The sequence below is a fragment of the Pygoscelis adeliae genome, unplaced genomic scaffold (genome assembly GCF_000699105.1).
Source record: "Pygoscelis adeliae isolate BGI_AS28 unplaced genomic scaffold, ASM69910v1 Scaffold493, whole genome shotgun sequence".
NCBI classification, from domain to species: Eukaryota; Metazoa; Chordata; class Aves; order Sphenisciformes; family Spheniscidae; genus Pygoscelis; species Pygoscelis adeliae.
The window spans coordinates 94,462-110,349 of record NW_008824448.1 but is presented as its reverse complement, the minus strand read 5'-3'; the positions used below and the strand labels follow the sequence as shown (position 1 = coordinate 110,349).

The 15,888-nt window shown below is 47.4% G+C and overlaps 1 protein-coding gene and 1 long non-coding RNA gene across 2 annotated transcripts in view; both read right to left on the bottom strand.

The window, feature by feature from the left end:
* Positions 1-15,888, bottom strand: part of HSF1 (heat shock transcription factor 1) — an 81,886-nt gene that overhangs the window by 44,155 nt on the left and 21,843 nt on the right. Inside the window, exons 4-5 of the mRNA XM_009321026.1 lie at positions 10,576-10,712; positions 8,591-8,715 (exon numbers count right to left, since the gene is read on the bottom strand). Coding sequence (XP_009319301.1) covers positions 8,591-8,715; positions 10,576-10,712 — 262 coding nt within the window. The remainder of the gene's footprint in view (positions 1-8,590; positions 8,716-10,575; positions 10,713-15,888) is intronic.
* LOC103914391 lies at positions 1,107-3,498 on the bottom strand. The gene is made up of 2 exons (XR_663460.1): positions 1,366-3,498; positions 1,107-1,274 (listed from the first exon to the last, which is right to left on the bottom strand). It is a non-coding gene; the product is annotated as an uncharacterized LOC103914391 (long non-coding RNA).

Genomic DNA, 15,888 nt, shown 5'->3' with positions numbered 1-15,888 from the left:
CGATTCTCCCCCATCCCACCAGGGGGGAGTGAGCAAGCGGCTGGGTGGGGCTTAGTTGCCAACTGGGGTTAAACCACGACAACCGCCCACAATCATTCTCCGCATGTTCACTTGCGCTGCTCTTTCCTAGCAAAGATGTTGTAAAAAAAAAAAAAAGTACATGAGAAGTAAAATGTTACTTGCTATTACTACCCTAACCGGCACGGCTTGCTGCAACAAAGCCGACGGGGTCTTTGAAGTACCTCGGGTCACTACTGGGTGCTATTTAGAGGTAAAGGTCAAGTTTGCCTGTAAACTGACTGGTGTATAGAAAACCAAAAGTTAAAACTTGGTTCAAACGTAAAGGGCACAGTAACCTGCAGCGCGAGCTCAAAAAGCGGCACAGAAATTCCAGTTCCGGCTTAGGAGACCACGTCCCCTCCTGCTCCGAAAACACCTCGCGCCGCTTGGCCAGGCTGCAGAAATGGGACACAAGATATTACGGACTCATAAAGCATGGTGTAAAACACAGAAAATACCTGGCCAGCAATTTCACAGAAGATCATCTTACAAATTTTATGTCTTTGCTATATAGACTGGGCCTCATTTTTTCCACGCCAGGATAGACATGCAGAACAGATATGCAGAACAAAACAGTTGCGCTCTCAGAGCTATTGAGGAACGGTGAGGAGAGAAGCAGGGCTGCAAAGTTCTGCCTAATTCTAAGCCTAGGACTAAAAGCCATGTAGTTACTCATCTCCCAGACGATTTTAAGCAGCTTTGAACCAGAGCACCTTACTCCCCGAAGGTGGGAGGGCTTCTGTTAATGAGGCCTTTCTGAGTACGGTGACTAAACTTGGATATCACCTAGTTGGCTTCATTATGTCCTAGCTCAGCTTTTCTCTCACCTAACACTGATGGATTCAATCTTTTCAACAAATGTTCTAATGCAAACTCTATCCCCTTAGGTCAGTGTCAAACGATAATATATATGTTGCTTTTGGAACCCTGAAACCATAAAGCAAGCTACACGGGTCAAAATTATTTGGTATGATTTACTGGGGGTTTGCATACGGTAAACTAATTCTGGTGAGGAGGAATTATACTGCAAAAGGCCAAGTTCTTGTGTCTGTTTAGATTTATTTTTGTCAAGAGAAATTTTAACTTCTAAATTCTGTTAGCAACTGGGGCCTTGTAAAAGCGGCGGGGCCTTGTAAACAGAGTCTGGTCAGGAGGAAGTGCTCTCAGCGTCCCATGGCAGAGCTTCACGCGCTGAGCCAAAGCGAACACAATCCCTGAAGGAGACATGGAGAAAACCGATAAAAACAGGTGCAGACACCACGGCTAGCTTGCTGCTTTCAACAATCTGTTTAAAATTAAACTTACGGATACACTTGGGCTCCCACCGGACCCAAGCAGAGCCGATGAATCACTGGGAAGTGACAGCCTCCCCGTCTCACCTTCCTGCCCCGCGCTTTGCACAAGGGCAGTAGCACTTGGGAAAGCCGCAGGCAGGGGAGCACCGAGCGCGGTCACTGCCGGGAGAGGCAGGCGCTAGCAGGCAGAGATCTCCTTCCTCCCTACAAAAGAGCTCGTCAGGACAAACATTTCCAAACCAAGAGACAGCGTCTCCATTCAGAGGGCTGGTTCGGTTTCTCCACCCTCCTTACACAGCCAGCGTTCAGGCTCATTTTGTTATGCTTGTAACGTTAGTAATTACCGCAACGCTTTGCCAGGGCAATGCCACAGCTGCACACAAGTCCGTTATCTACCATTCTATTCCTGCAGCAGACGCATATAGATAAAAAGAAGTCCGAGTGTTGTCTTCCTGGGTTGTTTACAGTCCAAAAAGACAAGCGTGCCACCGCACCTAAGGGGAAGCTAAAACCCTCCCCTTGCAGAGCCGCAGGCAGGTCACGGGAGATGAGGAATTACAGAAAGACACTGATAGACCTGGAGCTGGGAAAGAACATTACATTCAGTTAAATGTTGCTTAGTACCTGACAGCTAGGGCGGCACCACGAGAGCCAGCTTTAATTGCAACTGTCAGTTTAAAATCTAAACAGTTCCAAGTTAAAAAGCCCAGAAGAAAACATTTGGCTTAGATGAGTCACTGCTTCAGAAGCTAAGCAAGCAGAACGGAAGCCAAAAGAAACTGCAGAAATTCTAGGTCAGTAACCTGCTCAGAATTTAGTGTAATTAATAACCACTCTTTGCTTGAAGACATCTCTGGAAGGCAACGGCCTCCCAGCTGAAGGGACAGAGTTCAAGCAGATGCCGCCCCCCCCCGCTGGAGCTGGGGTTCCCATCCTTCCACCCGTGGTGGTTTCTGATGACTTTCCAATTTTAAAATACTAAAAGATAAAAGCAATCAGAAATAGAAAAGATACTAACAGTGACGCCTTTAGCACAAAACTTCGCATGTGAGAAAAAGCATACTGGCTGTTGGTAAATTAAGCATTTAAGTTACGCAATACCCTTTAGTATCAAGATGACTTTCTACAGTCAACCTGTTAGTAACTGTTCTAGCAAAGCCTCAGCACCGGTAAGAAACTGCTGATGGTGCTGCAGAGTAAAAAGCAATACTTTCCAACACGCTTCCCAAATACCAGCACAGAGACGTTAGAGGTGATGTTAAGTAACTGATGCTTAAACTGGGCAGCAATTGTGTTGACCCTGGAGGGAAGGAGAGGAAGGGTTGTACTAAGCCTTGGTGCCCCAGCTCTGAGGCGGCTTGCAGCGTTACCTGGTCACCTTTGCTCTTCGCTTTTGGGAAAACCAAGTGTTCAAACCGTGGGCTCTTTCAGCCGCTGCGACCCCCGAGGGGTCCGTGCGATGTCAGGCTGCAGGACTGCCAGGCTGCACGGTGACAGTTTCAAAGAATCACTTCTACACTGGACTTGCATGAGACACCACGACTTAGAGAATAGGAAAGTGAAAGGGATGTGTTAGAATAAGCTGCCTGAAGTAGAGTACAAAACCGAAACCAAAATTCAAGGCCTCACTGTGACTTATTTAATCCACACAGAACTGCCTGAAGGGGTTGTCTTCATATGCTCCAATAAATTTCACTTCATGATAAATAGGGGGGGGTGGGGGGGTGGAAATCAGCAAAAGCAGCAATTTTCAGATGGTTAACCATCTGAAAAAAGCAGCCGAGAACAACAGAGGCGCATAACCAAGCACAGTGACGCACTCTCAACCTCGACTCCAGATCCCCCTTTAGCTAGCTGGAGCGGATGAAAGCGCTGCTGCAGCACCGGTGCCAGAATGAAAGGTGACTCCTCGTTTCTTCAGCAAGAGGCAAGGGAGCCCCAGGCTTTATGTTCCCCAGAATGAGAAGATTTGCTCTTTTTGCACATCTTTCTCCATGAGGTAACCAGAAGGACAAAGAAATCGTGATACAATGCGACCATTAACTCCAAAAGCCAGAAAGGCAGGAGGCCACAAAGAGCATTAAAATCTTCCCTAAAGCTCACGGCCGTTTCAGACACTTGTTTCACCCGTAGCTTGCTTGCCTTTTTTAAAAAAATAATAATAATAATAAAAAAATATCTCCAGAGGCCCATAAAATACCTGGAAGAAGACAAGGGACTTCTGTTTTCCAGGAGAAGCAAAAAAACCCACCTAAAACTAACACCCCCCCCCTCCAAATATGTCAGACTAAGAGCAGAGAAGTGCCGATTAACCAAACCCAAGCAGGTGAGACGCCCCTGTGCTCCAGGGAAGCGATGTCCTGGCTCACAAAACCTCAGCCCCTCGGGAGCACTATCCAGTTCTGCTGAAGGAGCTGCTGACAAGGAAGAATAAATATTTTCATATCCAAAGTTCAGTTTACCTACTTTCCATCATTTGCTGCCAGTGCTAGAGACTGACGGCAAATTATCCAGACACGCATTATTACATGACAGCGGAGATGTGTTTGGTTGTATTCCTCAGTCTCTCAGGCAGACTTTTTGAGTCAATATGAGATTTGAGAAGGTCTGTTCACAGCTGTGCAATAAAGACATTTACTATGAGCGTTATAATGGATGTGCCAAAGATGATATCCAATTCAAACCAGTAAAAACCTCCAGAACAACTTTCTCTCCACTAGCTTCAACCCATATGCATTTTCAATATGCTCCAAGGATCTTACTTCGACAGAAGACAAGCTGTGACCGTAAACTTTTTTTTTATGCCAACAAAGCAGCTTAATATAAATTACACCTGGTGTGTTTAGCTAAAGTGACCCCCCTTCCCCCAATTCAAAGTACACCTTTAGACCGGGGGTGGGGGGAAGAATGGAGTGTTTCAGGCACTAAGAAATAGCTTTATGGCTCCGGCACCCTCATCCCTTTGGAGACGATGTCACTGTTTACTTTCAGTAACGAAGGCTGAGCTCCCCCGGTCACTCGTTACTCAGCAAATTTTCTCTCTCTTTAGTCATTTGTGTTTCTGCTCCTGAAGTTTGCGCAACAGTTCAACGTCCTTACGCTGCTGATACCTGCACCTAGACACACTCCTCTGGTTGTGGTCGGACCTACGTCTTTTACAAAGCCAACAGCTAACTGAGATCTCCTACATATAACCATTAGTATCAGAAGAGAACGAACGCAGGATCTTTTGGTCCCACTGCAAGCTCATTTTCAGAGCCACCGCTCCTCATTCATAGTAATCTTGCACTCAGCCAAACAAAAATATCCTGTTTTTACAGCAAAATTAACCTAACCCACAGCTGAAAAAACCTCAGACGTTCAGCTGAAGTTCACTTCACACAAATAACCTCAGCCAATCCACTCTGGCGTTTGAACGCTTGGCGGTCGTTTCTAGAAGTTAGGGTGTGCAAGACCGGTGCAAGGAAGTTCGAACCACACTGGGCAGAAAAACTTCAGGAGGTCAGCGTTATTACACTTCTCCCTCAAAGACCGACACGCACAAGGGTTTCTTCGACAGCTGGCCTCCTCCTCACCGAGTCCGAGCCTGCTGCAGCGTGAACGGGGTTTTTCTTCCCCCGTTCCCCTGCACACCGGTGCCTGCACAGCAATAGCCCGCAGTCGCCTGTCTGCGTTAACAGCCGATGAAGCAGCAGGTCTGTCTGGAAGTTCTGCATCACAACTGAAGTCTCTTCCATCTCGTGGGGATACAAACGGTTCCCGTATTGAGCCATTAACCTATTCCAAGCCTTCACGCTGGAGGATTAAAAGCCATTATTCCCACAGAATTTGCAACAGACCTCTGTGCACTTTGTGGTGCAGTTAAGGCAGGAATCCAACAGGATTCCGGCTGCTGCCAGCTGCAGTGACTCACCGAGAAGCGGCAGCACAACAGGCACAAGCTGAAGGTCCTAATCCACCCCACTTCACCTACGAAATGATCGTAGCTGAGCAGATGCTAGAGGAGGTTGACTGTTGACACCGGTGTGGTGAAGGGGAAGGAGAAGAACCTGGAATAGCCCTACTGTAGAGATGCAACATGATGTAAACCAGCAGGCCGTCAAGAACATTTAAAAAACTTGTCAATAAAACAAGCGTCAATGATATTGTAAGAACCGGCTGATGCTTTGAAGCACGCCACAGATCCAGAACTAAAAAGACTAACCTTAAGTGAATTGGATGTATTATTATTCAAGAAGCAAGAAGAGGATTTTTAACCCCAAGTTCCTGAGAAAATGAAGACATGAAAAACGGCTTGCAAACTCTGCCCTCCAGAAAAGGAACAGCAATCCAAGTACAGGGATCCGGAACGAATAACGGAGATGGGAAAAATTAAAGATAATGAAATGCAGACCCAAAAGCTGTGTTTATTGAGAGATAGGGAGAACCCGCAGAAGACTAAAAAAACCACTTACTAATGGCTGTGAAGGATGGAGCAGTAGCCAGGAAGAATGGGGTACATTCGACCAAGAAGAGGTTGTTACGCTACTACAAGCTACGGAGAGCTTGCAGCTGGATGTTCCAACCCAGAGCCTGCACAGCGCCTGCCCGGGGTAGGTCCCCCCACGCAGCTCAGCCCGGCAGCCTGTCAGGGCCGAGGAGCGGTGGTCCCACTGCCCGGCTCCTGCGCTCCCAGACCTTCCCAGGCCGAACCTGCCCCGCGCGCTGCTCCCCCAGTCCTTTCCGTTGGATGTTTTCTGCTGTGCTGGCAATCAAACCAGCTCTCGTGGCAGAGTACCAGAGCCAAGGCGCGGTACGGAGCCGGAGCACATGCGCAGCAGCCGGTACGGCCAAGGGCAGCCGCCCTTTCGGGGAGCAGGCGGCTGCTCGGCTGGCTCAGCTGGTGCCGCACTACTTCTTCCAGGCATCAGTCTCAAGATGAAGACCTGCTAAGAGGCCGTTGCACAACACTCGCAGTTCAAATAAATCGTTTAATTTTCATTGTCTTACAGGAGCCTATTTACCTGATCAGCTTTCAAAAAAGTGCAAAACACATCTTTTATTAATTGGTCGATAACTGTCTTCCTGAAAGGAGGGGGGAAGCTTCTCCGCTTTGAGAGAGGTTGTCAGTTCTCTGCTATTAGCAGAGCTCAAAGTACTGCTGTAGGCACTCCACCTAGTGGTTTACAGACCATTTATAATTAATAATGCTAATGTTCGCTTTAGCGAGAGCCAACGGAGCAGCCAGAATGCAGCCTCGAGACCTATAATGCATTTGCGAATGCCCTCATCCTTAAGACGGGGGCCCAAGCCTAGACACTTAATCTCAAAACGTGCCACAGGACTGCAAAAGCCACGGAAATTCAGATGAGCACCATGTGCTGGGACCACAAGACTGGCAGCCGGGTTTAAAGATGGCTCTTGATGTTGCTTTTTCTTCCTGCAATGGACGGAAAACAAACGTGCAAAGGCAGAAGCCTCCCACACGAACTTCTTGTGATAACGGCTGGGACCAGAGCTGCCAAAAGACACGATGCACCACAGTGAGTGGCAAACTAATTGTTTTAGGCAGCTGATTGCTCTTCCAGGAAAGTGGAAAAAAGGGCTTCCAATCCAGGGACACACAAATCTATCCTGCTGCGGAGTTAACAGCGGGCTCACTACTGACAAGTCATCCGATAGAACTTGTACAACTGCTGGAGGACTAATGAAGATTTCGTTTTGGTTTGTTTTTTAGGAAAGGAGTGCAGCTGGCTACAAGCATGTTGGGTACGCTTTGTTAAGGCAGCTTTTTGGTCACTCAAGGTTGCCTGCACATGAGTTTTTCATTCAAAGCCATGCTTGGCAAGTCACTTAGCTCACTTGAAAGGGAAAACAGAAAGAGCCACCTCTGCTGTCTATAGACCCATGAAACTGCAATATCGATAATGGCGCACAAATCTTTTACCTGCTGCCATTTACCAACAGGTCAGAAGGACAATCTACTTTTCTTTCTCCCCTTGCAAAGAGCCTGAGGAGAAGCACAGCCTAGATGCAAGGCTGGGCACTCATACCTGGGGCAAATAGAAGGTGAAGAGAATCATCTAGAATGACCTTGGAGACGAAGCACGTTCTCTCCCCTCCCATGAACACCAGAGGTGCTAGAGAAGTGATCTGCAAGCACAAGATATAGTAATGAAATCCAAGAAAAGGGAGGCTTTGGAACACAGTGCGGAGGAAACATTTTTCCACTGTGAAACTGTCCCTTCGAAATCCCCCGCCCTGCCTTCCTGCTTCATCCAGCACGAACGGAGGGCTGCTTGCTCCGTTTTCCGTAAGACCCAGAACCAAATTCCTTAGAAACAACGGCAGAGATGAAGAGGCTGGGCATAAAATAAACCTCATTGATGTACGATTCACTCCACTTTGTGGAGAGGTAAACAAGAAAAAAAAAAAAAAGGAGAGCTTTAAATCAGGATTTCTAAAGGTTACTGGCCGATTACACACAGGTCCTGCTAGGAGGGCAGCCAGTTCCTGGTGCACCACGTAAAGATTCCGACTAGGTGACATTAACTAAATTCTTCTCTATGACCACCATGGGAAAAAGTCACGTAAGGGTGAGCAACAGTGCCCTGATCATCTCTAAAGGTAAGGCAGTGTTTATCAGTGGGACTCAAGATCACCCATTTTGCCTCCCAACCCAACAGCAATACTGGGTGAGCAGTATCCACCGGGTGCAAGTAAGAAGTCAAGAGCCTGGAGGAAGAATGCAGCATTAGAACAGAAGGACAGCAGACATCATCCCAAATGACTTGAATACCCCGGTGCAGCGTAATGTGGGGGGGGGGGGGGGGAACAAACCACAAGGGAAAAACCCAGCACCATGCATTGACTGAAATTTCAGATCGTAACCCCCGTGGCAGGGAAGGACGTTCCTGAAGTCTTCACAGCCTTTCCAACTGATACCTCAAAGCAGAGCTGTACTCCAAGGAGGCTTTACGCTGTGCTTGGGGTCACAGGTCTGGCTGCTGTGACATCAGGTCTTTAATGGGTTTTAATCGCGTTCAAAAAGTCCCTCCACCACCCCCTTCTTGCCCTAAGCAGAAAGCCTCTTAAAGCCCAGGCCATACTCCTGAGACAACTGGAAGCCAGAACAGAGAGCAAGCGAGCAGCAGCCAGCCTTCCCTCAGGTGAGGTCTTAAAAATAAGGTGTTCAGGAAAGAAATCACTGAGCAAACTCTCCTGCATTTTCTGCCATCCCCTCCCCACATACATACTGCTTCATGGCTATCAGCTTGGAGTCCATGCTCTCCTGCTTTCCTTTCATCACCTGGATGTCAGTCAGTAACTTGGTTACATTGTCTTGCCGAACCTTTATATCCTCATTCTTTATACTGGATACCTGGAGACAGAAAGGAAGACGTCAGTGATGTTTCCTTCCTACAAAATGGTTATTTAAGCTTCAAAGTTGATACTGCAAATAATTCATCTCCCCCCTCTCGACCAACCGCTGCATTTACACCCGAGTGTGCATTGTGTCAAGGGACTAAAACCAGCCGTCTGCAAGGCAAGTTTTCTGCGAGCATATTGCTATTTGAAAACATCAAACTCTGTCGCAGCCTAAAAAAAAAAAGTATCTTTTTGGATCAGAAATACAGTGCTCAGGCCTGCACAAGCGCTGTCTGCCTATGCAAACCTTCAGATCTGAGGGTGGACATTCTTACCTACGACAATCCTAAAACTAAAACTTCGCAGCCACACAGACCAGGGAGCACATTTGCACTGAAGATAGGAAACATTCTTCTCGCGCGCTTCCAAAGGTCTCTGCTGCGTGCAGTGAACTGAATATCGGTCTTGGCAATGAAGAAAGTCATTAGCTGGTCTGAGAAAGAAAATCAGGAGGAAAAGGGCAGACGAGCTCACTGCAGCAGAGAGGCCTGCAGGCGGAATGGTAAGCCTCTTCCAGAGATCCCTGAGCAGCAGGCGGTCGCTCGAGATCCTCATCATTGCCACTACAAGTGTTAAAGCAGCTGAGGAGAAGATTCTGAGCAGACGATTTCATTTTTCTGATAAAATACTCACAAGAAATGACACCTAGGCACGTTTCACAAGAGCTGTACCACGTGAGAAGCCTATGAATCTGCCAACCATTACAGGGGTTAACACATCTCACCTATTCAACAGCAGCTTCTCTCCACTTCACTTGCCAGCAGGTCACATATCTTTAAGATCTCTTTACATCCTTCTAACGCGTTTGCCCACTGTGAAAATGTCTAGAGGAACTAAATGCCCCCGTGAAAATGGCACTTAACGGTTATTTGAGAGCACCCTGGGATAGACAGAAGAGCGAGCTACTCTCTCTACACATTGCTTTGATTAATATTTGGAAAAGAATGACAAAAACGTGTTTCTCCAGCCCACGCTTCAGGACTAATAAATTAGCCTGGAAAGTTCATAAGCATTTTTGGAACTCCCGATACCAGCTGTTGCTATACCATGTCTTCAGTGCATGTACTGCAATTCTGTGTGTCAAGAAACAGGGGCAGTGGTAAAGCACATCTGGGAGTTTAAAGGGAAAACGCGAAAGTTTCTATTTGGGATACACTGGAGGTTAACACATTTAAAATAATTCAGGTATCTTATCCTTCCTTTTCCTCCTTCCACTACTACATCGAACCTATCTTCACGTGTCTGTGTGTGTACACATCGTATGTATGTGTTTTTCATTCCCTGACGCATTTTAAGTAAAGACTGCACCTCAACTAGTGATCACTCTCCCTCCTACTGAAAGGTACAATTGCTCTTCAGTCTCTCCAGAGGACACAGCAAACTTCCCTCCATCAAGCTAAACTCAAACAGATGCTGCTCGTGCAGAAAAACGGGAAAAATATAGTGACCCTTTTTACTGAACTCGGAAACAATTTGGTTTGCAAGGCCAGAGTGCTGGCTGTTTTCTGTTGGTGGTGTGGGAGAGAGGGGAAGCCTCAAGCAGTGCCATAAAGAACCTAATGCTGAAAACATTGAGAAAAAGACCCACGAACAACAGGGACTGGTACCGAGAACCTGAAGCCAGCCGATTAGCAGGATGGCACTGCAGCTTGTACCTGGGTGAGAGGGCAGAGACAGCAAGAAGCGCTGCTGGCATAAAACAATAACCAATGACACCCGTGTCCATCAGCCCTTAGAGCACACTGATGCTTTTCAGATTAATCCTCTGTTTTTAAACAGTTTATCTAGAGCAAGATCTGTTGTATAAACTTACGCTGGTTACTTTCCTCTTGATGTTCTCCAGGAGATGTTCCTGGCCTCGGATGAAGTACGGATGCTGGAATTCAGTATCATCTTTCTCTGGCTTCACCAATCCTCCCTGCTCAATGTGGACAACCTTTCGAAAGCCATCTGAAAAATCAAAGGGTAGATAATTGGAGAAAAGCTTAACAGGCTAAGTGTGAACTTGAGAAAGCAGAAACTAGCACAAGTTACCCTTGTTCGCTTAAATACCCAGTGCTCTGTCACTGTGGTATTCCTTTCTAACCGATCTCATCCTAAAAATGCCACGTGGAATGAGAAACCCTCCCTTACATTGGCAGACATTCGGAGAGAGGCTTATGCTGATCCTCTCTGTACGGTCTGAACAGCAAGTGGTACGAGTCCTCTCCAGCCACCGCACCCTTCCCCTGCCGCTGTTTCTCCCCAGGAGAGCAGAGCCAGGCCACCGAGCTGCCTGCCTCGAGCAACAGCTTGACACAGATGGCTGAGAAGAGCAGGATCCACTTCTACATCCCAGAGTCATTTGAAAAACACCCTTTGCTGCTCCCGCAAGACCAGCTTGTGCTGATGTTTGGCTGGTGGCATGGGCCAGCAAGAGGAAAGGCTGAAATTACTGGAACTAAACCAAGAGTCTCAAATGAACCTCACCATTTCCTGATAAAAGCCCCTCATCCACAGGGAACTGTCCTGTCACATGAGTAAACAGCACCTTGCCTTGCCTCCTCAGCGCAGAGCAAGAGGACAGACACATATTTCAACAAAACTTTTTTCAAGAACACCACCAAAAAGAGACTCAAACATTGAGCACGCTCCCCAGGCAATCCCAGAGGGCTTATGTGTTATTTATTCAGGGAATAAAATGGTTTCTGAGAGCAATTAGCCATGTACTCAGCAACACACATGATGCAGATAAAGCACCACTGCCCATCATCTCATATACCAATGAAAACAGGAACATTTTGGAGACGAAACCATGCAAGTGTCCATCAGCACACAATGGGAGATGAGTTATTACCGCATTTAGTTGAACTCCCGAGCCCCTCCGTTCTCCGCTTCAGTGCCTTCTCGCTGCAGCACATGCTACCTTACCCTACAAGTCCGTGATGCCGAGTACTGTAGCTGGCACGCCTATAATACATCTGCACGTTCCAGGCACTGTGGGCACCCTGATCCTTAACCTGAAAATAGCGAGCCATTTTCTTATAGTAAAGGAGACCCCCAGGCACAGAAGGCAAATAAATGACTTCCCAAAGGCTTCAGAGCCTTTCCAGAAAACTTCTTCCTAAACGAGCTGTACAACACCACCAGGACAGAGCTGACAATCTCTGCGAACAGGGCTAGTAGCCCTGAAGCAGACACTCAAGTTACCAAGCTACTTCTCCCAAGTAACTGGCGATAGGACGAGGGGAAACGGCCTCAAGTTGCGCCAGGGGAGGTTTAGATTGGATGTGAGGAAAAATTTCTTTACTGAAAGAGTGGTTAAACATTGGAAGAGGCTGCCCAGGGAAGTGGTGGAGTCACCATCCCTGAAAGTATTTAAAAGACGGGTAGATGAGGCGCTGAGGGACATGGTTTAGTGGGCCTGGGGGTGTTGGGTTGACGGTTGGACTCAATGATCTTGGAGGTCTCTTCCAACCTTAATGATTCTATGATTCTGTGATTCTACTCGCCTTCGTACGAAGGCCCAAAATTCTTTTTTTTAACAGTCTACTCCACCTTAAGAAATGTAAGTCCATGTAGTTTTTCTTGTTCTAACCTGCGACTATTAAAAACATCCTGGCTGCAGGCAACTCCCCAGAACAACTGCGACAAGCACCGCTTTTGTTATTCCCAAGCGCCGCTTTTGTTATTCCCCTTCGGGTGAGGGTGACGGCGCAATTCCTCTGCTGCTGGGGAAGGGAAGGACGGGCACGCTGGAAAGTGCTTCCTCAACAGTTCAGGCAGAAGTTATGCACCAAAGCCTTCAGATGTACTTAAAACACCTAAAAGCCACTCAAGAACAGAGTGTGGCGCATCAAAGTATTTTTGGATGTCAGCATTTCCGTAAACCGCGAGGATAAATCAAGTGTTATTTAAGTTGCTCAGACCGCAGCTGCGGTTAAAAAAAAGAAAAGCTTCCTGCACTTGCAGCAGAAAGTGATTTAGAGAAATTACACGTTATTGTAGTGATATTAGCCAGTTTTCGGTTATTCAAGTGATCCTTAAAAACTAAAGGCCCCGGTCACGAAGCACAGAATGTGCCCCACAGCTATTCAAAGAGCTGGTGTTGAAAGGTAATGAAAATGTCATCCTTTCTAATAACATTGGAATGCTCTCTGCAGCCCACATCTGGAGCATTAAAGTTAATCCCTGATATAATCTCCACGTGAGAGGGGTATGAAAGGCATCCTTTATGCTGCTGCCTATCACAAGAACCCGCAGCCAAAAGGTAAATGCAGACCTGTGTGCGCGGGGAGGAAGCCGAGCAGACTGCCGTGAAGCAACGTCTCTGGGATAATCCCAGAGCGTTCCTGCTAGCTGGCAGGAAAGAGCAGCCACAAACGCACCCATCAATCTCGGAGCATTTACACAGTCAGGCAGTTCTCGATTTCCTTGCACATCCAAAGGATTAAACAGTGTAAGTTTGGAAAAAACGGAGCAAAAGAACATTACTTGACTAGTAGAGGGCAGGGGACCGGTGGCAGGGAGGTACTCGGTCAGCACTTTGGACAGTCTGAAGGGACCCAACCTGAAACACCAACTCGGATTCTGTTTGCTCACGCAGCGACCAGAACAGGGGTAGAGGTGTCCCTGGACAAAGCCTCCATCTGAGCTCGCGGCAGATGACTTTCTTTGCCTGTGGGTGTGCCCAGAAAGGTGACCAAGGCTCAGCACGCGCCGTGGAACCCCTGTTCCGGAGAATTTCATAACCCTCGCTCAGGTTTTGCATAGGGATCCACAGCCTGAAAGCTAGCTCGGAGGCACTCTTCACGTTACTGGACTATTCACCCAGCCAGGACAACGAAATTCAGATTTCCCTGTGAACAGGTAACGCAATTATGCTAAACACAAAGCGATTTGAGAAAAATGCAACAATAACTGCACGGCTCTACTAGAAACAAGCAAGTCCCCATAAACTAAGTGTAGAAAATCACGTTCCATTTCGGGTATCTTTTTCTTTCCCACATGCCCTTTAGCAATCCCCGTTCTTCAAGCAAACAGGACACGCAGCGTAGGGACAAACTCTGAACTTACTTTCAAGTTTGGACATACATCTGCCACGTCACTCAACTCTCAAATAAATTGAAATCCTCAAACTGCCACCAATCACAAGCTAAGAAATCCCTTTTATAATTCAAGTAAATCAAAGCCTCTGTAACACAGACTGGGGAGAACAGGATCAACGTTAAAGAACAGATTAAGCATAGGAAAAAAAGTTATAAGCACCTGAACACGGAAGTTGCATTTACTCATTTTCTAGTGCAAGACGTGAAGTCTGGCTTTCCATCGTCTCGATACTGCACCACACTATCATGGCAGTGTAACTGAACACGTAAGAAAGATCCAAAAGTCTGGTCGAGGGCAGGAATTGTGTTTGGAGAACCCAGCTCTTGAGGTCTTAAAAAATAAACCTCTCAGTTCCATGTCTGATCAGAACACGTTTTTTTTTCCAGAAATGCTGAACCACTTGGGAAAGGTGGTGTTAGAAAGACGTTTCAGCCCTGTCTCAGCTTGGTCCTGGAGATTTGTTACTTCTTTTCCCCCCCCTTTTTTAAAAGAACACCTTATCACTCAGATGTGCTTTTGCCCAATCACCTACTTCTGTTCCAGCTCTTCTATCCCTGCTATTGAAACACCTGGAATAACGTTATTCCCCTTGCCCTCCCCTGCCCTTTTAACATTACATACGGTGAGAAGGAACAGACCAGACAGCTTGCTTTCTTCTTATCATTCCCCAGTTACAAGTGTCAGCTGGAGAGGCAGCCTTTACCTTATTTTACAAGCTAACGCTCGGGTTGATCCCATTCCAAAGCGTTCCAGGACACGCAGGTACTAAAGGCACCTGCGGACATGTGCTTTGGAGGGAAGTATCACCCTCCTCCCTCCAAACGCAAGTCAGATGTGGTGACGGGACAGGCAAGAGAAGCGCAGCTGGAAAGCTCACGTTGAGGAGGGAAGCAAAGCTGCCGAAGGAGCCTGTCCTTCTGCAGGGCGACCTCCCACCCCCCGCCTGCAGACGGGAGCAGAGCCTTCCTACCTGCCAGGGAAAAGAGCTGCTGCGCCCGCCCTCCAGCGAAAGAAACGGCGAGCAAGGTGAAAAGCACCGACGAGCGACACTCTGGAGGTGTCCGGCCGTCCCCTGTCCAGGCACACGTAAGTAGCCCAATGACATCCTTGTTCTCCTGGCAGGTTTTGATGTTTTGGGCATACCTCTCCTCAACTGTGATGGGAACTGGAGTACTCCCTGATTCTCCGGGAACCCTCGACCCTTCTCAGAGAGCTATGCAAGCAGGTGCCGCTTTTCACGGCAATAAAACCCCGAAAAACAAAAAAACCCCCAGAAGACAAGAAAATGTCAGGTTAAACCGATTTAATTTTCTTCCATCACAGAGTAGCAAGCTTTATCAATAGAAAAGCAGAAGACATCTCAACCAAAGCATGACATCCTCAAAGCAGCAAAATCCGCAAGATGAAACTGATATAATATGGGCGTAAACCCAACAGAAAAAGCCTTATTTAGGGAGCAGTTAGCAAAAAATATTGTCGTGCTGCGTGTAAGAGCGTGGGCGCAGGCCTATGCAGCACCTTCATTAATGGCGTGAAGGGACTGAACAGAGCACGTTTGCTGAACTGGCTGGTAGAACAGCTGGGAAGAGCCGCAGGTACGTCTGTGGAAAGACACGCGACTGCAATTCGGAGTGATTCTGACAAGAGGAACGAAAGTCACTACCGACAAATACGAGGTACAACTCTGAGGCAGGAATAAAACCAAACAGATATGGGAGGGGAAACCACTGGGTAGAGAGTAGCTGAGCAGACGGTGATCTGAACGCCGCAGCGGATCACGGGCTGAACACCGAAGTCAATGTCACGCTGCTGAGGAAAAGGCCAATGCCACAGTGGGATATGCACAGAAGTATCACCTTCGACACAGGAGTTACTCTTTTTGTTCTACCCCGTTACACCCAACGTTGGCCACTGCACTTCAACAAAGAGACGGAACAAAGTCAGTTCAGAAAGGAATGCAAATGATTAAAGGCTGGAAAAGAATCTACAGGAATTAAAAAGACAGGATGTTTGCTGGAGAAGGGGAAAAAAGGGGGGA